Consider the following 26735-nt stretch of genomic DNA (forward strand, 5'->3'; position numbering starts at 1 on the left):
TATAGCTTTCCATCTTTCTTTAAATATATTTTCTCCATTTTGATCTGTAAATCCCATTGTTTCAACCTTGCTTTGGGAGTTACTTTTCCCAGAATATAAGAATCTTTCATGTTGTCATTATGGCCAGCACTTTCCGGAAAAAATAAACCCAATAACTTTGCCTTATTTATCTAGCAAGTTGTAAACATCTTATCATGCCCCTTTGAAAATCAAACAACCTCTCAACTTATCTAAAAAATGCAAATTCCATTCACACTGTATCTGCTGAGTCTTCATCCTAGCTTACCCATCTCCATTTCAAATGCCTGTTTTACACCTAACCCCTTTTGATGATTGAAACCTTGCAGACTGACTGTCTGCAGTTTAATTAAATTAGACACGCACACACACACACACACATAAAGGGCAGAATTTTACGACAGTGAGATTTTACGATCCCGCTGAAGTCAATGGGGTTTATAATGACTCGCTGCATTTTATGGCCCCATCCCCGCCAAAAACGGGGCTGTAAAATTCTGCCCATATACATACATACACACACACACACAGTCCCCATAATCCTGATTCACTAACCCACAGTAATATTAGAGGAAAAAATGAAACTTCCTTTACGAGGGCATCCGCAATGTTCTCACTTACCTCTTTTAAAACTCTGAGACAGAAACCATCTGTTCCTGGGAGATTGTTGCTCTTTAGTGCCATTATTTTCTCCATTACTATTATCTTGCTTTTGTTAATTTTGTTGAGCCCCCATCCCTAATACAATAACAGTTTCTTTGGGATGTCTGACATGCTGACCTCTTCTCATACTGTAGATACCGATGCAAAGTCAATTCAGCATGTCACTCGTTTCCATATTTCCACTGGCAGCAATGCCATTGTTAGTTACCATTGCTTCTGACCACCCTCATTTTCCTGCTGTAATTGTAGAAGCCTTTGTGTTGATTTTTTGATATCCCTCAACTTTTTCTTTTCATGCCTCTTTTTTTTGTGCTCTTACTGCCTGGTTGATTGCTATTTGCTTTTCTTTGTATCTTTCTCATTCGCCAGGATCTGTGCTACTTTTTGCATGTTTGTATTTGGTTTTTTTTTTGTAGTTTTATGTTGTCTGTTACCTCTTTAGTTATCCAAGGCTGTATTTTTTGACAAGTAGAGCTCATGTACTTTGGGATATGACTGGTTCTGTATCACGTTAATTTATTTTCGGAACAGCTGCCACTGAACTTTGATTGTTTTATCCACGAACAGATTTACTTATTTTACTGTATCATCCTACTGAAGTCGGCCTGACCCAAATCCTAGCGGTTATTTCATGCGTCTCTCTTTTAAACACTACTTAGAACTTGATTATACTATGATTCACTGTGAGATAAATGTTCACATACTGTTAGGCTGTTAGCTAAATCTTGTTCATTGTCCATTATTCATTACTAACTCACACATGGCTTGCATCCTTGATGCTTGATGCATATTATTTCAAGGGCTGGTCCTCATGAAAAGAATGCCTGGCATTTTTTTCAAATTTTTGCTGCAAATTAGAAAGGAGGGGCCAATAAGGGAATTGGATAATTACCTGAAGAAAGAAAAATTGCAGGGCCAACGTGAAAATGGCAGGGAGTGGGACGAGCCGAATAGCTGTTACGGAGAGCTGCGCGGACACGGTCAAATTGCTTCCTTCTGTGCTGTTACCGCTCTATAATCCTATAAGCTATTTGCATTACTGATGTGAGCAAGTGAGGTGGGTGTTCTGTTCCAGATCTGTTTTTTTTTAATTCATTCTTGGGATGCAAGTGTCACTGGCAAGGCCAACATTTCTTATCTGTCCCAAGTTGCCCTACGACAACTGAAGTGACTGGTGAGGCAACTTCAAAGGGTCATTCAGAGTCAGTTACATTGGCCGTAGTACTGAAGTTGTATATTGGCCCAGGCTGGGTACAGACAACAGAATTCCTTCCCTGGAGTGCTCTGGCGAATCATTTAGGATCTTAAGTCAATCCGACAGCTTCCAAAACACTCTTTAGTCATTCCAGCTTTATATTTTCTGCTACTATAAAAAGTAATTAAGTTCTCAAATGGCCAATATGGGATTTAAATTCACATTCTCTGAATTATTAGCCCAGGCCTTTGGATTGCTTGTCTACTAACAGCATGACTCCCCCTTACTGTAATGCAAATTGCCTCTATTTGGTTCCTCATGTCTCCCTATCTCTGTAATCTTTTCCAGCCCTACAACCCCCTGAGATCTCTGCAGCCCTCCAATTCTGGCCTTTTGTGCAATTGCACATCTCCAATTATTTTCAGCTTCATTGGCAACCGTGCCTTCACTCACCTGGGCCCTAATATTAAGAATGTGTAATTTCATGACTCATAATGTTTTAGGAATATAACTTTTAATGTTGGGAGTTGGATTTTTAACGTAAGTGGAAAAAATCTGGGTTTGAGAAACTGGTGAAGTGGTAAACAAAGCCTAGAGTAATTGCAATTCAAAGGATGGCCCATGCTTCATTAAAGGGATTAGAATTAAAACTGTGAAAGCAGTAAGCAATGGGTAAACCATTCCTGAGCTTCTTGGTAGAGACAAGATGTCCACAGTTGTCTTCATAAGGGGTTTAAACTATTCATGTGGGTCCTAGATCAAAGAAAGGTTTGGAAGCAACAGATAAACAAGAGAAGATCTTAAAATATCCAAAGTATACAAAGTATATAAAGTATCCATATATCAGATCAAAGGACCAATTGAAAATTGAAGTCAATTCATTGAAGTCTCTATCTGGGACATCACAGGAGTGCCATGTTGCCGTGGGGATATATTACAGGCAGGTAGGCTTTTGTTTTGGGTTTATCTGTGTGTGTTACACACAAAAACAGTCAGTAAGCTTAGAAGGCTGTGAGAAGGTGAGTTGTGTGTCTGCCGGCAGCCAGAACCAGGAGCATCGAGGTCATTAGGAACTAGAGATGTTCCTGAGTTGGAGTCACCAAGCAGAAACTGGGAGTGGAGTCCAAATTCATGAGGAATTAAAATTGTCAGATTTGCTTAGTAGAGCTAGTGGAAGAGATCAGCAGTGGAAACCTGGGAGAGAGAGAAGTCTACGGGTGGAATTTTCTGTTCCTGCTGGTAGCGGGCGTGTTTGGCAGTGTGAGCGGACAATATGGCAAGAGGGCCAAAAATCAGTTTTATGCTGTCGTGAAACCAGTTTGCGATCATCCACTCCACCCGTCAGTGGGGGGCTGTGTTTCCTGCTGCCGCACTTCGGGAACCTAATTTCAATACTTTAGCATCTCATTATAAGCCCTGCCCCTGCCTGCTGGAATCATCCCCCCGCCCCACTGCTGAATCATCTGGGCACATCACACCGACGTGTTTCACAACTGTATATAAACGACCTGGTGAGCTGTACTTCGCTCGGGACTTCGAGGTTTGTTTGCCTACCTGGCTTCGGGCACCACTCATGGTCATCCACACCAGGCTTCACAGACAGCACCACATCACTTTCAGGGGAGCTTATGGGCAGGTCTCTACCTACCAGACCTGCTGTAAGGCAGGGATGGCTTTTCAACGGCTGCAGGGCTAGTGCTTGCTTGGAGAATGGGGAGAAGTGGCCCCAGGGAAGGGAAGAGGTTGCAGGGTAAGGGCTGTACTGGGGAAGGCAGGGTATCCCAGGGTGTGTTCCCTGTGGCTGCATAGTTAATGAGGTGGGAAGCGGACGATATGGTGTGATAACCCACCATTGCGGCTGGCAGGAAAACATTGTTTTTCACGCTTGCTACCGCACTTAGTGCAATTCTGGCACGATTCAGACCAAGTGTCTAACTGAGAAACTGAATCATGGTGAATTCCTGAGCTGTGGCACACCCTGGGTCCCAGGAGAAGTGAAGTAATCTTCAAGGTTCTGGAAAGTAAAAGGGAACGCTTGGGTGGAATTAAAAACAGAAGGGGAAGTGGTCTGTTAATAACCAGGTTTAAATAATAAGGATTTACAAAATATGGTGTTAAGTTAGTAAAACTTGCTTTGTTTAATTCTTGTACGGTGGAAGTTTTTGTTTAAAACATGAAACTTTGTGGCATTGTTCTTTCAGTTATTAACTGGACGTGCGAATTTCTTTTTAAAAGTTAATGGTATCTCTTGGGATTATGACACTTGGCACTGGAACTTCTTCCCCAAATCTCTCCTTCCTTAAGATGCTTTATGAAATCTACCTCTTTGACCAAGTTTTCAGTTACCTAATAATTCCACATGTGGCACAGTGTCAAGTTTTGTTCAATAATTTCTCATGTGAAGCCCCTTGGAACATTTCACAATATTAAAACCACGATATAAATCTCGTTTGTTGTTATTCCAAGATGAAAAATTTCACGGAGGCAATGTTTGCCATTCAAGAAACGGAATCGGTTTGTTTGTAAGAACGTAAAAAAAAAAGACACAAACCCACTTCTTGATTGTCGTGTGGCAATAAGATCTCTGGTATTGATTTCTGCTTTCTTCACAGGCAATGAATGGATGTTTCGAGCCATGTAGACCACAATGTGACCAGTTTGAAAACTATTTCTCAGTACTTCGCATGGCAGGTTTTCTGTGTTGCATGTTTGTTTTTGTGACTAATGATCATTTTGTTTTGTCATTTTCTCCCTGTTCTATGAAACACCCCGGGGGGGGGGGGGGGGGGGGGGGGGGGGGGGGGGGGGGGGGAGGGGTGGTTGGGGAAAGGGGGGTGCAAGAGAAGTCAGGTGACCTGCTCTCAGGTCATTCTAAAACTAGTTATTAGAAGATGGAGGACTCTTCCCCTGACCTGCTATGTGAGGATGTGCTTGGCCCCTGCTTATGCTCTCTGGCAGTGACCCAGCTAGGAATGGTAATGGAACAGCTGGCTCCAAGGACCAAATGACCTCCTCCAGCTCCTATTTCTTTTGTCCTTGGGTTTCTTCCATGTGCTGTTGATTCCGTACATCTTCTTCATTTTAGGGTTTCCACAACATTGATTTAAGCTCTCAGCAGTCCCCATTTACCAAATTTCTTTTGGGAAGTGTGAGGCCTATATTTATTCTTTTAAACAAACTTACTTCTCCTCACTAACAGAATCTCGGATGTAATTCCACATGTCAGTGAGTAATTTTAGCTGTTTAGGCAAAATGTCGTCTATTGTGGAAGGTTTTTGCACCTTACCCCTTCAATTGGTTGTAAATTGTGCAAATTTCCTGAGCAGAAATTGTTGACCATTTATCAGCTCTTCAGAAAGCAGCGTAAATTTATCTTTTGTGGAGGTTTAAGACACCATGCACTTGTAGATAAGTGCTGAACTGGAGAAGGAAGACGACATCAATAGCAAGTCTTGCTGGTGGGATAATGTCAATTGGAAATCATTTGTTATTTTGTAGCAATGTATATAAAACACACATAACTGGTTTTGATTAATATATAGTGACTAGATTTATATTAATGATTCCTTTATTGCACAGATCCAAGAAGGATTAATTCCATATCGTTGCATCTTTGATATGGAAACAAAGCTTAAATTATGGACGATGGAATCCTTGATGCTCCACAAAGTATGTCTTACACTTTGTTTTGTAGACATGTATTCTAATATTCAAAAACCTTTGCCTCCACCTATCACTGGCCTTCTATCCAGCTTCACCCTATTCCACCCCCCTTAAACAGTATATATTTCACCAAATCTCTACTTCCCTTTAGCTCTGAAGAAGAGTCATATGCACTCAAAACGTTTTAACTCTGGCTTTCTCTCCACAGATGCTGTCAGACTTGCTGAGTTTTTCCAGCATTTTTTGTTTTTGTTTCAATTACCTGTATACAACACGCAGACTGAGGAGTACAGAAACACAGTCGCATTTCAAGGGCTTTAGGTTACATTGCAAATCGAATGATCATTGCTAAAGTGAACCTGGCAGTTGCATCTAAATTGATCCTGCTGGTACCCCCCCCAACACTGATTCTATCAGGGCATTTAGAGTGAGTGGGGAGGGCACTGGGGGTCACCCATTCCAGTGTGTACGTACTCGGGTGCCCTCAATGGAGGCTGCCACTCTGCATCATAGGGGGGTCTTCAGAGCCAGAGGCTCTGTATTCCAAAATGGGCTGCGGGCCAGAAAGGCCACGCACACGCCCGAAATGATTCCTTTGGAGAGGTTTCCCCTTCACTCCAAGGAGCTAACCAGCTTTAGCCTTCAGAATTTTCAACTCTGACCTATGCCTCCAAGTTGAGGTGGGTCCGCGGTCCCCGACCTGCCTCAGCAGTGACACTTCTCCTTGTGGGGCTTCTGAGCCTCGAGAGCAAATTGCCTCTTAATAGGGCATTGAGCACGAGATGGTCAATTAGGAGACTGCCTCACTGTCTTCAGTCCCAGCAAGTGCAAGAGGGACCCCCTACACACACATTCGGTGCTGACATCAGTCCCCAGAAGCTCATGGGAAAGTTCAGCCCAATGTGATATTGAGTGATACATTTTGGCTAAGACATCAGGAGAACTACTCCGCGCTCCTTCAAGTCGTGCCATAAGAACTTCTACAAAATTTTTGGTGCTGCAAAATCGCCGCTGATTGGGATCTTAACAACATTACTTGGCTGCACATCTGTGTGGAACAGGTAATTGATCCTGGTCGCAGTTCATCCTGGGAAAGTTCCCTGGTAGTGGAAACACATCTGTTAGCTATCCCCAAGTGGCTACCCCTGCTTTTCCAGCCCCTTCACTTCCAAGCTGCCATCATGAGGCCAGGAAAATTCCACCCATTATATCATTATTTATGGGAGAAACGGCATTTCTTACAATATAACTGTTGAACTTCGCAGGTTCAATAAGTACGTCATTGACTGTAAAGTGCTTTGGGACATCCTGAGGTTGTGAAAGTGGCAATATAAATGCAATTTCTTCCTTACCTGTGAATGTCGCTTCTCACCATCAAACAATGATGAATCAGTCATGGGTAGAAAGTGACTCCTTAACATGGGCAATACTTCCTGTTCTGGCAAGGACACAAAACAGGCAGGAGTGGATCGGCCTCCCCTCAAGCACCCAATGGAAAGGAAACTGTGTGGCTGTATAACTGGCAGCTAATTCACTAGTGCCCATTTTACAGCCTCCATGCAGTGGGAAGCTTCAGCCCATTTCTCCCTGATATTTTACTTGTTGATTAGGATGTTGTGGTGGACCCTCATGGCTGATCATCTTCCTCTCACTTCCCAGATACATGTTAAGTTAGAATCTATTGTAGCTTCATTTTGCTGATAACTCTCTTTCTGTTTAAATTTGCAAACCAGAACAGACTTCTTACTTGTGAAATAATTTATTTCAGCAAGCTTCTATACTTGAACCAATAGAGCTGGAGGTTTCGAGGGAATCAGTTCTTCAAGACGCACTGGACTATTTAAGATCCCACAGATCAGATGCTGTATATGATTCATTTCAGGTACAAAACTGCTGCTTTTCATTGAATGGCGGGGATTTCTTTTTAACTGTGAATTTTTTTTGAACCTGACCATCAACTAATCATGCCTACACAAAACTAGTTTTTACATATTAGCCAATGTCCCTTGGCTTTGCATACAAAGTCAAAAGCTGTAATTCAGACTCCATTTTAAAATCTTTATTTTTTTTTGGTCAATGCTTTGATGAAACTTCTGACACAGCATTTGAGATCTTTGTGCTGCAATGATTTTCTGTAGACAATGCTAAGGAGCCAGAGGGTATTGCAACCACCAGGGGCATTGGGAGATAATTGCAGTTTGACAAGACTTACAAAATTCCCTTGTTTAACACTCCTAATGTGTTCCTGAAAAATGGCATGCTGAACAAAAATCGTTTGCCCACAAGAAAGGCAGGATGTGTTACATTCCTAACCTGTAATTTTTACATTAAAATTTTTGGCTGCCTTGAGACTAAGTGGCACAAAAATCCTCTTTCCACTCATCTGCTGCTCGTCACTTCCTGCTGCCCATTAACCGCTTCTTGGGTCCCGTTCGCCACTTTCCACTCATAGAAGTCATAGAGCGTTTACAGCATAGAAAGAGGCCACTTGCCCATCATGTCTGCGCCAACCAGAAAATTAAACCCCCCCCCCCACCCCCGCCACCACCCTAATCCCGTTTTCCAGCACTTGGTCCATAGCCCTGCAGGCTACAGCACATCAGGTGCATATCCGGACACCTTTTAAATGAGCTGAGGGCTTCTGCCTCTACTACCCTACAGTCAGTGAATTCCAGACCCCCACAACCCTCTGGGTGAAAGAACTTTTCCTCATTTCCCCTCTAATCCTTTACAAGTCACTTTAAACCTATGTCTCCTGGTCACTGGCCTATCTGCTAGGGTAAATAGACTCTATCCAGGCCCCTTAAAATTTTGTACATCTCAATCAAATCTCCCCTTAGCCTTCTCTGTTCCAAGGGGAACAACCCCAACCTATCCAATCTTTCTTCATAGCTGTTATTTTCCAGTCTTGGCAAAATCCTCATAAATCTCGTCTTACGCTCTCTGGTGCAATTTCATCCTTTCTGTAATGTGACTAGAACTGCACGCAGTACTCAAGTTGTGGCCTAACAAATGTTTAATATAGTTCCAGCATAACCTCCCTACTTTTATATTCTATGCTTCGGCTAATAAATGAACAGATTCCATATGCCCTCTTAACCACCTTATTGACCTGTCCTGCTACCCTCAGGGATCTGTGGACATACACTCTAAGGCCCCTCACTTGCTCAACACCTTTCAGTACCCTCCCATTTATTGTGTATTCCCTTGCCTTGTTTGACCACCCCAAGTGCATCACCTCACACTTTTCAGGGTTGAATTCCGTTTGCTACTTTTCTGCCTAACTGACAAGTCCATTGATATCTTCCTGCAGTCTATAGCTATCCTCCTCACTATCAACCACACAGCCAAAACTTCTTGCTCATTCCCCCTACATTTACATCCAAATCATTAATATATACCATAAAAAGCAGGAGACCTAGTACTGAGCCCTGTGAAACCTCATTGAAAACAGCCTTCCAGTTGCAAAAACACCCTTCAACCATTACCCTTTTTTTCCTGCCACTGAGCCGATTTTGTATCCAGCTTCTACATTCCCCTAGATCCCATGGGCTTTTATATTTTTTAACCAGTGTGCCATGTGGGACCTTGTTAAAAGCCTTGCTAAAATCCACATAGACCACATCAACTGCACTACCCTCATCAATCCTCCTTGCTACTTCCTCAAAAACTTACCACCCCTAACCCAACCACTCGTTCCCTCCCACTAGCTTCATTACCAGACCCCCTTGCTGTCTCTGGTTTGCCACCTGCTCTGACCCCCTTGCTGCCTCCCACCCTCTCCAGAGCCCTTGCTGCGAGGAAGGGAAGGGAGCGAGGGGTTGGTGATCACGAGGGTGTGAGGAGGTTGGGATAGGGTTGGCGAGGGGGTTAGGATAGGGTTGGCGACTGGGTTGGGATAGGATTGGCAAGTGGGAAGGAGCAAGGGGACTGGGATAGAATTGGCGAGGGGGTTGGGATGGGGTTGGCGTGTGGAAGGGAGTGGGGGGGTTGGGATAGGGTTGGTGAGGGGGTTGGGATAGGGTTGGCATGTGGTAGAGAGTGAGGGAGAGTGAGAGAGTGGGAGGGAGTGAGGGAGTGGGTTAAGGTTGGCAAGGGGGTTGGGAAACAGTTGGTGAGCAGGAGGGAGCAAAGAGGTTGGGATGAGGTAGGCAAGGTTGTTGGGTAGGGTTGGCAAGTGGGAGGGAGTGAGGGGGTTGGTGAGTGGGAGGGAGTGATGTGGTTGGGATAGGGTTGGTGAGTAAGAGGGAGTGAGGGGGTTGGATAGGGTTGGCGAGCAGCAGGGAGCGAGGGGTTTAGGATGGGGTTGGTAAGCAAGAGGAAGCGAGGGTGTTGGGATAGGGTTGGGCGAGTGGGAGGGATCGAGGGTTTTGTGATAGGGTTGGTGAGTGGGATGGATCGATGGGGTTGGAATGGAGTCAGCAAGGTTGCTGGGATAGGATTGGTGAATGGGAGGGATCGATGGGGTTGGGATGGTGTCGGCAAGGTTGTTGGGATAGGGTTTGGGAGTGAGAGAGAGTGAATGGGCTTGGCGAGCGGGAGGGAGCAAGGAGTTAGGGTTAAGGTTGGCAAGTGGAAGGGATCAATGGGTTTGGGATAGGATTGGCGAGCAGGAGGGAGCGAGGGGGTTGGGATGGGGTTGGTAAGCGGGAGGAAGTGAGGGCGTTGGGATAGGGTTGGCGAGTGGGAGGAAGTGATGGGGTTGGGATAGGGTTTGTGAGTGGGAGGGAGCAAGTGGGTTTGGAATAGAGTTGGTGAGCGGGAGGGGTTAGGTTAAGGTTGGCGAGTGGAGGGAGCGAGAGGTTTGGGATAGGGTTGGTGAACGGAAGGAAGCATGGGGTTTTGGGATAGGTTCGGTGAGTGGGAGGAAGCGAGGGGGCTGGGATAGGATTGGCAAGGACGTTGGGATAGGGTTGGTGAGGACGTTGAGATAGGATTGGCGAGCAGGAGGGAGCGAAGGGTTTGAAATAGGGTTGGCGATGTGTTTAAAAAAACAGACTGAGCATGTGCAGTTACAACAAAGTTCTTGGCACATGCACACTAACTGTGCTAAAATGACAGTAGAGGTCAAGGCCGGCATCACTATTCAGGTAAGCTCCCTAATTTACAAACTACGCTAAAACAAAAACTCATTATTCAAACATGCCTTAAGCGGGGTATTGGGGGTGGGCACAGTGGAATAGGAAGCTAGTTTCTGGAATTGAAAACTTGTCTTAGTCATGGTGACCATGAAACTATCATCAATTGTCGTAAAAAATCCATCTGGTTCATTAATGTCCTCTCGTGAAGGAAATCTGCCATCCTTACCTGGTCTGGCCAACATGTGACTTCAGATCCACAGCAATATGGTTGATTCTCAACTGCCCTCTGAAATGGCCTAGTGAGCCACTCAAGGGAAATGGGATGGGCAAAAATGCAGGCCTTGCTGGTGACACCTATATCCCATGAAAGAATAAGTTCTAAAAAAACACACTTACCCTTTCTTACCTCTCTCTCTTTTCATTCTCATTACAGTCATCTCATTCCAATTGGTTCATCAGTCTTTTCATCCTTGAAAGGTCCATCTTTGCAATGTTTTGCTATATAGTCTTCTATGCCCACACATTCCATGAAGGTGCCCCTTTATTATTTTTAGCCATGTTATTATTCTTACCCATTTTATTATAGCTGTTTTATTATAGCTATTTTTAGCCTTTTCCCCCATGGATCTGGCCCTTTTTGGAGATGATCACTCAATACTGATAAAGGTTAAAGTCTCTATAGTTCCACTCTCCTAATAAACTTGGTACCACTCACATGTGCAGTTGCTTTAGCCTGTGTCCTACAACTTAATTATCACTGTAACAACCTGCTGTTCTAGAGCACGTTCGACATTAAGTTCTTGATGGGTGAGCTTCAGTTTAACCTGATGTTGACGATTCCCTGGCTTTTAAAACAAAAAGTTGTAGATTCAGGGCTCCCAGTTTCCTATCTATTTCTTCCTTTATCCCCATATTCAACCTTCCCCATTTGCAACGAGGGATCAACTAACCCTCTGTATGTGGTGACTTAGTTATGCCGCTTGATGGAAAAGTAATTGCTCAGTGAAAAGCAAATGAGACCAACTCGCGTTTGGTTGTTCATAGTTTAGCAATACATCAGGAATATAGAAAAGCCTGTGGTTCTTCTATATATTGAGTGTGTGAAGAGAAAGGCCGGGATTGAGTTAACGCAATGGGCACCCACTCACCACGCCACAGGTTGGAGAACCAGTGGGACCACCACCCCGTATCATTTCATGGGGGCGGCCTGACGCAATTCTAGTGTTGTCAGGCTGGCCAGCATTGAGCCTTCAGTGGGATAAAGGACACCCAGGGTGGAAATTCGGCCCCCCCACCGGCTCTGGTGGTTGGTGCTGGTAATGCTCCGAAGCCCAGCCGGAGGATCACCGCTGGACTCTTGGAGACAGATGAGTGAGGACAGTTTGGGGCTCGGCAGGGCAGGGCTTATGGGGAGTGGGGGGGCAGGGGGATCGGAGGCAAGGGTGGGGAGCACCCCCCCCACCCTTCCTGATGCTGGGTCCTGCGGTCAGGCACAGAATGCCCGTCAATAATGCCACCGCTGAATTCCAGTGGGCTCAGCGATAATTGGCTTTAACTGGCTCCTTAATGAGTCTATTTGGTATCCCACTGCCAATGGGCGAGCGTCCTGCATCGGGCCCTTCCTGCCCCCAATTTAACTGGGGACAATTTTCCTGACATTGGGAGCCCAATGCAGGGATTCTCACCTGATTCTCACAGCCCACCCTGCCATCGTGCCTTGCTTCAGCAAGCTCCACTAAATTCAACCCAAAGAGACATCGCAAGACAAAATATTCAACAATTAGAGTGTATTGGTTATTTATTATTGATATTGCCATTTCAGGTCACATTTACAGATGAAGAAGGTTATGGCTCTGGGGTAACGCAGGAATTCTTCACCCTCTTTGCTCGGGAACTGCATAGCAACAGACAGATATTTCAGCGCTCTGAGGATTCAGGGCTGCTTTGGTTCCCCAGCTGGGTAAGGCTTATACTGCATGACCTGTGAAGGTGGGCATCAGAAATTTCAGAAAGCACGCCAGCAGAGCTTCTGCTCCCTTCTTTTGTACTTCTGATACCGAAGAATAGTTGATTCTAAGAAACAAGCAGTCCATTCACAATATGGTGACCGGAGCCCTGATTCCATGAAGTTAATAACAATTAGAAAATATACATTAAAGAAATATTACTCCAGTAGTTCTTCCTGTTAGTAACCTGGACATACGGACATATGAAATAGGAGCAGAAGTAGACCATTCAGCCCCTCAAGCCATTCAATAAGATCATGGCTGATCTTCTTGTGTTTCGATTTCCACATTCCTATCTACCCCTGATAACCTTTGATTCCCTTGCCTAACAAGAAGCTGTCCACCTCTGCCTTAAAAATATTCAGTGACCCCCCACCTCCAACGCCTTCTGAGGTAGAGAGTTCTAAAGTTGCACAACCCTCTGAGAGAAAAAAAATTATCCTCATCTCTGTCCTAAAAGGGCTAATTCTAAAAATTATTTTAAAAGTTTAAAACAGTGACCCCTAGTTCTGGACTAAACCACAAGAGGAAACATCCTTTCCATGTCCAACTTGTCAATATCATTCAAGAACCAATAAGGTTCAATTAAGTCAGCCCTCATTCTTCCAAACTCTAGCAGAAACAAGCCCAGTCTGTCTAACCTTTCCTCATACGACAACGCGCTCATTCTAGGTATCAATCTAGTAAACTTCCTCTGAACCACCTCCAACACATTTACATCCTTCTTTAAATAAGGAGACCAAAACTGTACATCTGGACATCTTGTTTCCTATTGGTACCTGGGAAATTGACCACATTTGAAGCCTCTCTTAGTCTTCTTGTGGTGACTAGGGATGGATAGTGAATACTATCTTTACCAGCTACACCCACATTACCATGAATACTAAAGTTTGAAAACTGCCATTCCATAGGAGTCAAGCGAAAACTGTACAATTCCTGTTTCCTTTTCGCAGCTTGAATACCAACACTATTTCAGTTTCAAATGTAACAAAACCTCAGCATTATAAGGGTGAATCTTATGAGTTTGTGCTCACAGGTTTTCCAAATTGAACTCAAGGCAGAGGCTCCAGTAATGTACAACCAGAGGCTTAGGTGGAGTTGGGCAATGTTACAGAATTGAAAGCGGACGGTATTGGTGGTGGCACGGGTATGAAGCTGATCTCCGGGAAGTTTCAGCCTCAGATACTTGCCAGGGAGAGGAAATGGAATCGATAGCTAGGGAAGGAAGTTTGTAGTGAGGACCGTAACCAGTGGCTTAGGCCTTCCTATTTAATGATTAATTGGAGGAAATTTCTGCTCATCCGGTACTGGGTGTTGGACAAGCAGGCTGACAATTCAGCAACAATTGAGGAGTCGAGAGAAGTGGTGGTGAAATAGAGCTGGATGTTGTCAGCGTACTTATGAAAACAATCGCTGTTTTTCAGATAATGTCGCTGTGGGGCACCACGTAGATAAGAAATAGAAGAGGGCCAGGATAGAGCTTTGGATGACATTAGAGATAAAAATTCAGGAGCAAGAAAAGACTCCATTGCAAGTGATATTCTAGCTATGAATATGTAGGTAAGAATGGGACTAGGTGGTGTAGTCCCAAACAGTGAGACCACAGTAGAGAGTCATTGGAGGGGGATAGTGTAATAACTGTCCCAAAGGCTGCGGACAGACCAGGACATATGAGGAAGGATAGTTCACCTTTATCACAGTCACATAGGATGTCATTTGTGAGTTTGGTAAAGCACTACTGGGTCCTTCTTTTGTCTGCTAAAACTGCCACTATTCCAGGAGCATTCAGGAATGCAAAGGTAAGCCCTGGTTTCTTTTCACCACAGCAAACCTTCATCTTAAACTCCTCTCCAATCTTCTCCATCTTCACCTTCGACAATAAGTACAAGGAGTTCATGGACTTCTTTATCACTAAGTTTGAGACCAAGCAATCAGCTGTCTCTGCTGCATCCCTCCCTTCCACTAGTCCACTGGGGCAAATCTCCTCTAAAGCTCCCCTCTGTCCTAGCCCTGAACTCGCGTCTTTTTCTAGTTTCCCTCCTATCTCCCCTCATACCCTCTGCCAACTCAGCTTGTCTATGTAATAAAGGCAAAATACTGTGGATGCTGGAAATCTGAAAGAAAAACAAAAAATGCTGGAAAAACCCAGCAGGTCTGACAGCATCTGTGGAGAAGCTCTGAAGAAGAGTCATATGGACTCGAAACATTAACTTTGTCTTTCTCCAAGTGTCGGACATCAGGGAGGTCCCTGCTGTAGTGGATCAGACAGTGCGATATGCTCGCCAGACTGTGATCCCTAGCTACTCTAAAGTTAGGTCCCACTGAAGTGTGTGTCTCTGCGTTAGTGGAGGGTGTGGGTGAGTGCTGTGACAGGACTTCAGAGGTTTCTTTGGGGCTTGACTGGAGGCCCTGGGTCGTGGACTCCATCAGCTGTTTCCCAGATGTGTCAGCGGAAGCAAGACGAGATAATTTGTGCATGGCAGTGGCCTGTGAAAGAGGACACATTTCTCACAGCATGGTTGTCTGATGGATGTTGCACTGGCTGGGTTCTCACTTGGTAGAGCACCACCGACTTCACCATCAGCACAGGACCAGTCCAGATCCTCACCAACCAGCTGGATGGCTCTGTTTTCAAAGTCCATGAGGATCTTGACTTCAGACATTCCTCCACCGGTCTGCGAGCTTACCTCCCTTGTGTACCAGCTTGTTCTGCATGAATAAAGATGGAGAGAGTGTAAGCAGGATGCCTGCCAGATGATAAATATGCCTGGCACGGGTGGGTGGTGAGTGGTCCCATGGATGGGATGAGGAAAATGAAAGCGTGTGTGAGAGAGGGAATGATGACGTCCCTTGAACCGACAGAGAGTGAGGGCCCTGTGGTTGTGTGATGGGTTTGTGAGTGTGTGAGTTGAGAGTGATGAGAAGAGTGACTTACCCTGGCGGGAAGGAGGAGATCATTCATCCTCTTGCAGATTGGGTGCCTGTCCTCTTTTGAAGGGTGTTGGCGCTGACCACTGCTGCCACCACCTCCTAAGCCTGGTTGGTCACGCCGTTGCCCATCCTGCATCCAGAGTCGGGGGGGGGTGGGTAGAGGACATTGCGGCGAGCATCCACGGCGTCCAAAAGGCATTCCTGTGTCGCGTCATTAAACCTGGGGGGCTGCAGTCTTTTTGCCTTTTGTGGACATCTTCCCTGCTGTAGTCCTGGGCTGGAAGCACTGAGATGCGTGCTCACAGCTGGACTTTAAATATGGCGCCCGGTGTGATGAAGCAGCGAGGTGATGGTGTGGCGGGCAAAGGACAGCCTGCCCACCATGGAAACAGCGTGTTTCCTGGGAATGCATAATTAATGCAGCGGGTTTGGGGCGATACGATGTAAAAAGCCGCCATTGTGGCCGGCGGGTAAAACTTAATTCAAATCTGGGACGATTCCACCCATAAGCTGAATACCTGCTTGCTGCTTGCGCACTGCCATGGGCCAATCACAAATCAGTGTTACATGCAAACCACAAAAAAAATGCAAGGTAAAAATAAATTCATTAAAAAGTAGAATGTCCCAGAATCAAGGTCAGCCTGCAGTTGCCGCATCAACAATAATTTTCCAATTGTGTACTCCTTGTGGGGAGCCTCACACTCCGAGAATACATATCATAGTGCATGATCTTTCAGTTAGTTTGATTAATCATTGGAAAATCATCCGAAGCTCTTGTCTAGATTCCCAGTAAACTCACCTGGCAGGTGAGCCTTCCGTATGGGAACACACAGTCGGAAAATCTCTCTTACCGTGTCAACTGAAAACTGGATTTTGCTGTTAAAGGTATTGTGAAGACTTGGCAAGCAAGGATTTTGTGATTTCTTTCTGTTTTCAATATGCGCAGGAACCAGAAATGGATGATGTATTTCATCTGGTGGGAATTATCTGCAGATTTGCTGTATCCAATGGTTTCATTTGCAATTTTCACTTCCCGTTGGCTTTGTACAAAAAGCTGCTCCACGAGCAGCCAACACTGGAAGACCTGAAGGAACTCTCACCAATGGAAGGAAAGTGAGTGAACTTCAAACATCTCCTCACACTTTAATCCACCAAATTATCTAAACTTCAAACCTTGTCTAATGAGGAAAGGCTGAGCAGTTTGGGCCTATAATCATTGCAGTTAGAAGAATGAAAGGTGGTCTTATTGAAACATATTAGATTCTGAGGGGGCTTGACAGGGTAAATGCTGAGAGGATGTTTCCCCTCATCAGGAAATCTAGAATTAGGGGACCCATTTAAGACGGGGATGAGGAGGAATTTCTACTCTCAGTCGGCAGTGAGTCTTTGAAACAGAGAGCAGTGAAGGCTGGGTCATTGAATATATTCAAGGCAGGGTTAGATAGATTTTTGATCAACAAGGAAGTCATGGGGGAGGCAGATAGGAAAATGGAGCTGAGGCCACAATCAAATGAACCCATGAGTGTGTTGAATGACAAAACAGGCTCAATGGACCCAATGGTCTAATCCTGCTCCTATTTCTTATGTTCCCTTGATCTTAATGGCTGACATTTCTGTAAAACGGACTTCTCGTCCTTGGATCAATGTCCTGTGGAAAATAAGACCAATCCTGTTTTTCAAGTTACTACAATGAGTTATGACAAATTAGCCATAAAAATTATTACATAAAATATAAAGTTTGCAGTCTGTTTTGATGAGCACTTTCAGATCAATGGAAATGAATCAATTTAAATTAGGTTATTTGCATAGTCATACATAAATTTTGCTTTGAAACTGGCAATACAATGACAAATCTTACTGACTAGCTTTCAATTTCTCTATCTTCTCGGTAATACAGCTCACTCCAGGAGGTCCTTGATTATGAGTACGATGACATTGAAGACATGTTTTGTTTGGATTTTACAGTAAGTTTACTCTTGTACCACATCACAAATTGACTTACCTTCAAACTATTGACAAAACAGCAGGCATAACTAGGACTCACGTGGGTGCCCATAGCAACACCTTTTATTTGGATGAAGTGAGTTAAATTGAAGGATAAATGTGAGAACAAGTTCAGCCAGGTGGAGGAGGGTGAAGTGAAAGGAGTTTGGAAGTAAAATGGAAGGGCAGCCATGCAGACTGGAGGGAACAGAAGAACAGGAGTAGGTCATTCAGAATTAGCAACGTTTAAGTAGTGCACACTCTGATCAAGAGGGCCCAAGAGACCTCATAGGTCTGGGGAGTAGCAGGTGCCTGTCATGACTCCACAAGTAGCTTGCTTATCCTGAAAGATGCATTTCACCCAACAAGGCTTAAGTGGTCTTGAGGCAAGTATTAGGCCAAGGGATGGGGATAATTGCAGCTGGTTCTACAATAATTATTTTTTCAATTAAAATTTAAGAACAGGAGACTGGAGAGCTCCCTTGCCTTTTTTTGAATAACACCATGGAGTCTTTTACGTCTCGGTCCTTTCCAAGGTCCACAAACAATGGGTCCCTGGCTGACCCATTATTCCAGCCTCTTACTGTCCCACCTAACCGATTTTTTTCTTTGCTGGACTCTATTTTTTCTCCCCTCATCCAGTCTCTTCCCCCCTACACCCATGCCTCTTCCAATGCCCTCTATCACTTTAACAGCTTACAGTTTCCTGGCCTAACCATCTCCTTTTCACCATGGATATCCAATTTCTTTATACCCCCATCCTCCACCTAGTACACTCCGATCTTTCAATTTCTTCCTTGAATGGGAGCCCAGCCAATCTCTACCCTCCTCCACCTGGTTGAATTTGTTCTCCCATTTATCCTTCAACTTAACTCACTTCCTCCAGATAAAAGGTGTTGCTAAGGACTCCGCTTAGTTCCTAGCTATGCCCACCTTTTTGTGGGATAATTAGACATATTTCGTTTGTGTCCTACTCACCCTCCAGCCCTCACCTTTTTCTTTTCTGGTACATTGATGACAGTATCAGTGCCAATTCCTGCTCTTGCCCTGAACTGGAAAATTTCATCAACTTTGCTGCCAATATTCTTGTTTTACCCTCACCATGGTCCATCTCTGACTCTTTCCTTCCCTTCCTTGACTTCTCTGTCTCCATTTCTAGGAATAGGCCAATAATAAATACTTGCTATAAGCTTAAGGACTCCCACAGCTATCTTGACCACACTTCCTCACATCCCACTTCATCTAAGAACTCTATTCTGCGAGGTGCTTTGTCTCTGTTGCATCTGTTCTAATGAGGCAACCTTCCATATTAGCATTTTCGATATGTCATCCTTTTTCGTCAGTAGAGGACTCCCCCTACCTCTACCATGGTTGTTGACAGGATCCTTGGCATGTCCATTCTATATCACACACATCTGCTTTCACCTTTCCCCTTCCTCCCAGAACTATGATAATGTCCCCCATGTCCTTGTCTTCCACACCTCCAGCCTCCATGTTCAATCTATCTTCCTCCCTCACTTCCACCACCTTCAGTGTGAGGCTACCACCAAACACATTTTCCCTCCCCTTCAGCCTTCTGGAGGGACCATTCCCTCCACACTACCCTTGTCCACTCCTCAGTCACAGCCCTGAAATGTTAATTCTGTTTCTCTTTCTGCAGAGGCTGCCAGACCTGCTGAGTATTTCCAGCATTTTCTGTTTTTATTTCAGATTTCTAGCATTTGCAGTATTTTGCTTTTGTATTTCTTACATCCACCTGAGATTATCAAACAAGGTTAAATTCCAGTTGTCCTGCCCTTGTGGAAACACCTTCACACTGCCCATTCAGGAGAATGATGGGAGTGAGAGGAGTGAGCTTTTCTGATCCCACTAACCTCTTCTTAGTGATCTCATTTTCTGGTGATCCTTCTTAAAAAAAATTACCACTTTTAAGCCTTTCTCTACCTCTTATAATTGTAACTCCTCTTTCGGAGTGTCCCATTCCATTGTAGCACTTCACAGAAGTGGGCTTCCATTTGGAGAGTAGGGTTCCTGCCCACCATCCAAAATGTGCCCCGACCCCATGGTGATGTTGAGGCAATAGATTCTCCCCGTCTTCACCCGCAGGGGCGATCCAATCTAGGTGATAAATTCAGTTCTTAAAGAGTCTAAATGAGTTGATTGGATTCATGCTTAATTGACTAATTAAAAAGGTAAGTGTGATGAAGTTTGAATGTATTGTAGAATATTGTTAAAATTTGCAGACAAATCAGGAGCAAAAGAAAATGTATTGCATAACTTTGTTTTTGTGCAGATTCTCATAGAAACAGCTGACGGGAACAGAGTTAGGAAGGAACTCATGCCTGATGGTATCAAAACACCTGTTCAAAAGCATAATAGGTAAAAATTCTTGATTAATGTAAATTTGTCAGGTATTTTGCTGAGTTTATTTGCTCTTTGATCAGAGCTACATTTATAGTTACTTATTTACAAGCACTTGCAATACCTCCGCACAAATATGGGAACACCGGGCAAACCCACAGTCGTTCCAACTTGGCCTTTGTTTTGTAGGATCTCTCACTTAACATCCAATCATTTCAGCTCGAGTCATATTCGCCAGCAACCGTATTATATCTGAAGTCCCCAGACATAGTTACCATCAACAAGGCACATGTCTACGAACCCTCTCTCACTCTAGTCACAACAGAGCTGATGGCACAGAATCTCAGAGACTCTCTTTTCTGACTCCTTTAAATGGTCTAGTGGGTCTCACAATACAGAAACAGCAGCATTAAGTATTTTCCAATCCATAATCACTTGCTCTTCCTCCTTTCCAACTGTATAAACCAACACAGCTCCTATTCTATTCTCAGAAACCTGCTTCAACACCAGGGTCTGTTCAAAGACTGCCAAACAGGAAATTGTTCCATTGAGAGAGAGCCTAGCTTATCTTCTTATTGCACAAATTCCCAGACTTCCGAACTGTAAACAGCAAAAACAAGCTGAAACACAATCCCATTGCAAATAGTTTTTTATTTACCCTTTGCTTCTTAGCTGTTCAACCCTATGGCAACCACAGGTCACATGGGCATTTCATGGAACCTAATGATATCATAATCAGGAATCTAATTAGCCCTCTTTCAAAATACTTCCCAGTCCACTAAAAGGACATTGCACAAAAGAAAATACAGGCTTTTCTCAGCATATGATCATCACACTTGCTGCAACTGTACAGAGAATTAGTGAAATTGCAAGTAGAATACAGTCTACAGTTTTGGCCTCTTTACTTAAGGTGGGATATACTTTCATTGGAGACAGTTCAGAGAAGGTTCACTAGACTGATTCCTGGGATGAAGGGGTTGTCTTATGAGAAAAGGTTGAGGAGGTTGGGCCTATACTCATTGGGCTTCAGAAGAATAAGAGGTGATCTTATTGAACTGTAATGGGTTTTGAAGGGGCTGGCTGAGAAAATGTTTCCCCATGTGGGGAATCTCGAACTAGAGGGCAACAGCTTAAAAATTAGGAATGTCCCATTGAAGACTGAGATGAGGAGGAATTTCTTCTCTCGGAGGGTCATTAGTCTTTGGAATTCTCTTCCACAGAGATCAGTGGAGGTAGTTTGTTGAGTATATTCAAGGCTGAGTTAGCCACATTTATGATCTATATGGGAGTCAAGGGTTATGGGGAAAAGCAGGAAAGTGGAGATAAAGCCACAATCAGATCAGCTATGATCTTATTAAATGGTTGTGTAGGCTCAATGGGCTGAATGGCCTACTCCTGCTCCTATTTCTTATGATCTTATGTGATTGATGGAATAGAGTGTGAAACTCTGTCATATTTTAGAACTCTTTGCATTCTGTAGATATAAAACATAGATTAATGGAGATTGGATTGTATTCCCTTGAGTTTAGTTGGAAGAGTCATGTGTAAATTATCCACTTTGTAAATCTATTTTCTTTTTAAATAGAAAACAGTTTGTTGATGCCTATGTGGATTATAAGCTCAACACATCAGTACAGCAAAATTACGAAGCCTTTTCAGAAGGTTTCACTGGCATTTTTTCACCGTTTGTGAAAGTATTCCATCCTGAAGAGCTGAGGGATATTATCCATGGAAGTACCAATTATGAGTGGGAGCTGCTGGAACAGGTATGGTGCTGTGTTGCATGGTTACTTCTCAATGGCCTGAATTTCATGCTGCAGCGGGAAATTGAAGGAAAGCGATTCCCTCTGGGTTTCCACACACCCAGGCCTCGCAGTGAATTTACCCTGGGGGGGGGAGGAGAGAGAGAGGCCTCGGACAGACCCTTGCCTTTGCCCCAATTGAGACCCTTAAGTGGCCAATTATTGATCACATAGGGCCATCTCCCACCCAGCATCAACTTTTAGACCGGCGGGAGGATTTACCTCGCTTGGGGGGAAGCCCGAAAAAGTGTAGGCTTAGATCTCGGACAGGAAGGTTGGGTTGTCTCCATGAGAAGTCTCCTTCCAACTGCAGGTGCCCCTTTCCCCACTTTAAGGTCCAGTGGACCTCCCTTCACTACCCCCCCACCCCCCCACCACCAACCAGACACTCTGATCACCCCCTTTGAGCCCCTCCCAGGCTCTTCTAATCTCCCCACTCGGGGACCCCTTAAATTTACCTTGTTCTCCAGTTCAGGCATGTTGATGCACTTCCTTTTCTGTCCACTGCTGCGACTGGAGAACTGCTGGCCAATCAGTTTGGCCAGTAACATCTCCAAGGTGGAACTCCCGAGCGAGGGTGGAAGTCATCTGCAGCCAACTGATGTTTATTCGAGCGTGAAATGGTTGCAGGGCACTCGGACCGCGGACTCTTCAGATGGCAGGAAGGGAATGCCCATCATCCAGAAAATTCAGGCTAATGTCTTTGACAGTTTCTACCCTGTCTGTATAGGGAACGAATGCAGTGATACAGCACATTGAACAACAGCCTATAAACTCCAAATCACATTAAATCTTTGTCAAAATCCCTGGGGTTAATTTTAACCTAAAAGGCTGGAAAAACTCAGCAGGTCTGACAGCATCAGTGGAGTGGAAGACAAGAGTTAATGTTTCGAGTCCATATGTCATAATGCGAAACATTAACTCTGTCTTTCGCTCCACAGATGCTGTCAGACGTGCAGAGTTTTTTCAGCATATTTTGCTTTTGTTTCAGGTTTCCAACATCCGCAGTATTTTGTCTTTATCATAATTTTAACCTAGTTTTACCCCAGCCAATGGGAATGCAATCAATCACCCAGTTTCAGTGGAATGTACAATGGGGCGGGGGTATAACAGGAGGAGGTCACTCAGCTCCTCAATCCTGCTCCATCATTTAATTAAACAATGGCTTCTTATTTGTACTTCCAGTCCCCTTTGACTAATTTTGATTCACATTCCTAGTTAACCTTACCTGACAGAAATCTGTGGATTTCAGTCTTGAAAATTTCAATTCACCCAATAACCAGAGCCTGCACTGGGATGTGTTCCAGATTACCACTTGTGTGTAAACCTCATTCCTGATTCCAGCCCTTAATGACCTTTCTCTAATTTAAGATGGTGCCCCCTTGTTCAGGATTCCCTTGTCAGGGGAAATTAAGATCCTCCTAAACATTCTAAATATCTCAGTAGACCATCCCTCAAACTCTAAACTCAAGAGCATACAAGCCATCTTCATTAACCTATGTTTTATGTCCACAGAATGCAACTTACGATGGATATACAGAAACTGACAAAACAATCCGGAATTTTTGGAGAGTCTTTGAAAGCCTATCAGAGGAGAAGAAAAAGCAGTTTCTTGGTAAATATGTTTATTCTGTTTTAATGGATTAAACAGACTGGGACATCTTAGCACGGTCAATTAGTGTCACGCTACATGAGTGCCAGGAAAGAGCCACCTCCAATCAGACAGAATCTAACCACCTTCCCTTGATATTCAATGGCATTACCATTGCGGAATCCAGCCACCATCGACCTCCTCATGGGTTATCATTGACCAGAAACTTACCTGGACCAGCTATATAAATGTGTGGCCACAAGAGCAGGTCAAAGGCTGAGAAGCCTGCGGCAAGTAACTCACCTCCTGACTCCCCAAAGCCTGTCAACCATCTACTGGCACAAGTCAGGAGTGTGATGGAATACTCTCCACTTGCCTGGATGAGTGCAGCTCCAACAACACTCAAGAAGCTCGCCACCATCCAGGACAAATCAGCCCGCTTAATTGGCACCCCATCCACCACCTTAAGCATTCGCTCCCTCTGCCACCAGCACACAGTGGCAGCAGAGTATACCATCTATAAGATGCACTGCAACAACTTGCCAAGGCTGCTTCGACAGCACCTTCCAGAACCATTATCTCTACCACCTAGAAGTACAAAGAAAGCAAATACATGGGAACACCACCACCTGCAAGTTTCTTCCCACACCATCCTGACTCAGAACTATATTGCCGTTCCTTCACTGTCGCTGGGTCAAAGTCCAGGAGCTCCCTTCCTAACAGCACTGTGGGTGTACCTACACCACATGGACTGCAGCAGCTCAAGGGCAACTAGGGATGAGATAGCGACACTCACATCCCAGGAACAAGTAAGAAAAATGTTTTTGTTAGGTGCAGAGATTATTAACCTGGCCATCCAAAGTGGGTGGATCTTAACCATAGACTCTTGCAACACAAAAGGAGGTTGTTCAGCTCATGCTTCCAGCTCTTTGAAAGAGCTATCCAATTCGCCCCACTCTGCTGGTCTTTCCCCACATCCGTGCAATTTTTTTCCTTTTCGAGCAGGCTGCATTTATTTGTGCAACAACATGAGGGGGAGCACTTCCTGCACATGAACAGATGCAGTGTTAGTGTCAGGCTGTTTAAAGTGAGAGATGCTTTTGAGTCCAGCTCCACTTTCTGTCGCTTTTTTTCTTGCAAGCTCGTGACATTTAAAAGTGAAAGGAAAAAAATCTTGCAACTCTCTCAAGAGAGCAACCATGTTAACGGCAAAGTAAGACTTTTTTCCCCCAGCAACCAATTTGTTTGAGTGAAAGCCAGTCTTGGAAACCAAAATGATATGCTCTTAACTGTGGAGTTTCACTATCGGTAAAAATCAATGAAAGAGTATTTTGAATAAAATATTCAAGGGAAAAAGAACTATCACCCAACAGGAGGCTTGAAACCACAAACCTAGGGTTATGAACATATTTGTCTACCAACTGAGCTAACCAGGCTACGCATAAAGTGTCCCCACAAATTCTTTCCAACTTGGCGAACTGCTCCATAAGTGATTAGACACTGATAATTTAGCTGTATATATACTTTTTATATTTCTAAATATCAGACTTTGCACAGCTTGGTTTTACACTGAAAATTTTGCCACCCAACACCTACCAGGCCCCCCCCCCCCACAAATAATTATAAATCTCCCAGGTTTTGACACCAATGCTTCAGAAAGCTTTTAGCTTTCGCCAATGCTCCTGCCGCTGACTGGAAAGGCGCCACGAACAATTGTTCACGCACCGGCCGATTGCAGACAAGCAGCCGTTCCTGACACCTTACTGGTCGGCGCCAGGAGTTAGTTCAACTATTTGTCCAATTCCCCTTTTGACAGTTGCTGTTGAATCTGCTCCCACCGCCCTTTCAGCCAGGATATTCCAGATCATCATAATTCACTGCATTAAAAAAATTCTCCTTATTCCCCTCTGGATCTTTTGCCAATTATCTTAAACCTGCGTCCTCTGATTTCAGGACCTCCTGCCAGTGGAAGCAGTTTCTCCTTATCTTCTGTATCAAACCCTTCAAACTTTGGGACACCTCTTAAATCTCCCTTTAACCTAAGGTGCCCCGAGTAGAACAATTTCAACTTCTACAGTTTCCAATTAACTGAAACCCCTCATCCCGAGATGATATTGACTATACCCGGCATTGATAATTATTAATATCTACAATGTCTCCCATGTCACAACAGGTTAATGCATAATGACACGGAGGTTTATGCCTTTAAGGTACAGTAATAACATCAGGCTACTGATTTATTGAATGATTACATGGAATTCCATCTGTTTTTTAAATGGTATACTGGCACCTCTGCTGGTGCTTTGGCATTCAAGTTCAGTTTTTAAGATAACAGTATACAACCAAATGGACCAGTTAAGTTAAACATCCAGTGCCTGAACTTGGCTTTTTGGCCTTGCAGCAAACAAGGTCAAAGGTGCAGGAGTGAGTGCCGAATCTCCTTAAACTGGCAGTTCCTGCTTCCTGAGCCTGAAATGGTATGTGTTGAGCCAATATGCAGAGCCAGGAAAGGGCATTAAGGTATTAAGGTATCCCCCCCACCCCGACTCCCCAACAAAGAGCACAAATGGATCTTCGTGTGGGACCCACAGGGAGGATGAGAGCTTAGGCCACTAAAGATTATGGCAGGTTTTTTAAAATGACATAGTTAATGCACTTTACAGACGTGGGGTTGGACAAGGCACCAGCTATCATTTTCCGGAGGCAAAGACCATTTGGGGCCAGGGGTAAAAAGTGTTCGATCAACAAGGTGGGCTATGCATGAGATTTTTATTTCAGTGTGTTCTTTTTCTATTCCCAGCCTTTCTGACAGGAAGTGACAGAATCCCAGTGGGAGGAATTGGGAATTTCAGAATTACGATTCTTAACTCCAGCAGCAGTGAACCAGATTCCTCATATCCTTGTGCCTACACCTGTAACAGGACCCTGGACCTCCCCAACTACAGCAGCATCAAAATATTGAGAGAGAAATTACTTCATGCAATGGAGCATGGTGAAGAATTCTTAATGCAGTAATATTTACAGCTAGAGTCTGAACTGACTTAGTCTGAGAAATGTTGGATGATTGACTGAAAAAATTTGACTAATAAAACAAAATTGCATCAGAGCATTTATTTCATTACCACCACAGAAAACATCCAGTGATCTTATGGTGTCACAACTTGCTAGGCCACTTCAAAAAATAGTTTAAAGAACTAACCACTTTGCTGTGGGTCTGGTATCACCAATAGGTCAGGTTGGGTCAGAACAGCAGGTAGTGGTGAAGCTGTTGGATTTTTAACCATAATATAGTGGTTTTGTAGTCACTCTTACTAGCTTTGCATTGCACATTTATTTAATTAATTGAAATTTGATTCCCCAGCTAGCATAAGTAGGATTTGAACTTTTACCATATAGATAAAAGCAAAATACTGCGGATGCTGGAAATCTGAAACAAAAACA

At 44.2% G+C, this 26735-nt stretch overlaps 1 protein-coding gene across 3 annotated transcripts in view; it reads left to right on the plus strand.

The window, feature by feature from the left end:
• Window positions 1-26398, plus strand: part of LOC121281123 (probable E3 ubiquitin-protein ligase HERC3) — a 62346-nt gene extending 35948 nt beyond the window's left edge. For all 3 annotated transcript variants that reach the window (XM_041193833.1, XM_041193841.1, XM_041193850.1), the window contains 10 exons: window positions 4489-4563; window positions 5456-5545; window positions 7308-7421; window positions 12443-12580; window positions 16504-16670; window positions 17455-17521; window positions 19834-19919; window positions 21487-21667; window positions 23219-23318; window positions 26095-26398. In XM_041193833.1, the coding sequence (XP_041049767.1) occupies window positions 4489-4563; window positions 5456-5545; window positions 7308-7421; window positions 12443-12580; window positions 16504-16670; window positions 17455-17521; window positions 19834-19919; window positions 21487-21667; window positions 23219-23318; window positions 26095-26309 (1233 nt within the window). In that variant the 3' untranslated portion in view covers window positions 26310-26398. The remainder of the gene's footprint in view (window positions 1-4488; window positions 4564-5455; window positions 5546-7307; window positions 7422-12442; window positions 12581-16503; window positions 16671-17454; window positions 17522-19833; window positions 19920-21486; window positions 21668-23218; window positions 23319-26094) is intronic.
• The last annotated feature ends 337 nt before the right edge of the window (window positions 26399-26735 follow it).

This window comes from Carcharodon carcharias, chromosome 1, assembly GCF_017639515.1.
Source record: "Carcharodon carcharias isolate sCarCar2 chromosome 1, sCarCar2.pri, whole genome shotgun sequence".
Taxonomy (NCBI): domain Eukaryota; kingdom Metazoa; phylum Chordata; class Chondrichthyes; order Lamniformes; family Lamnidae; genus Carcharodon; species Carcharodon carcharias.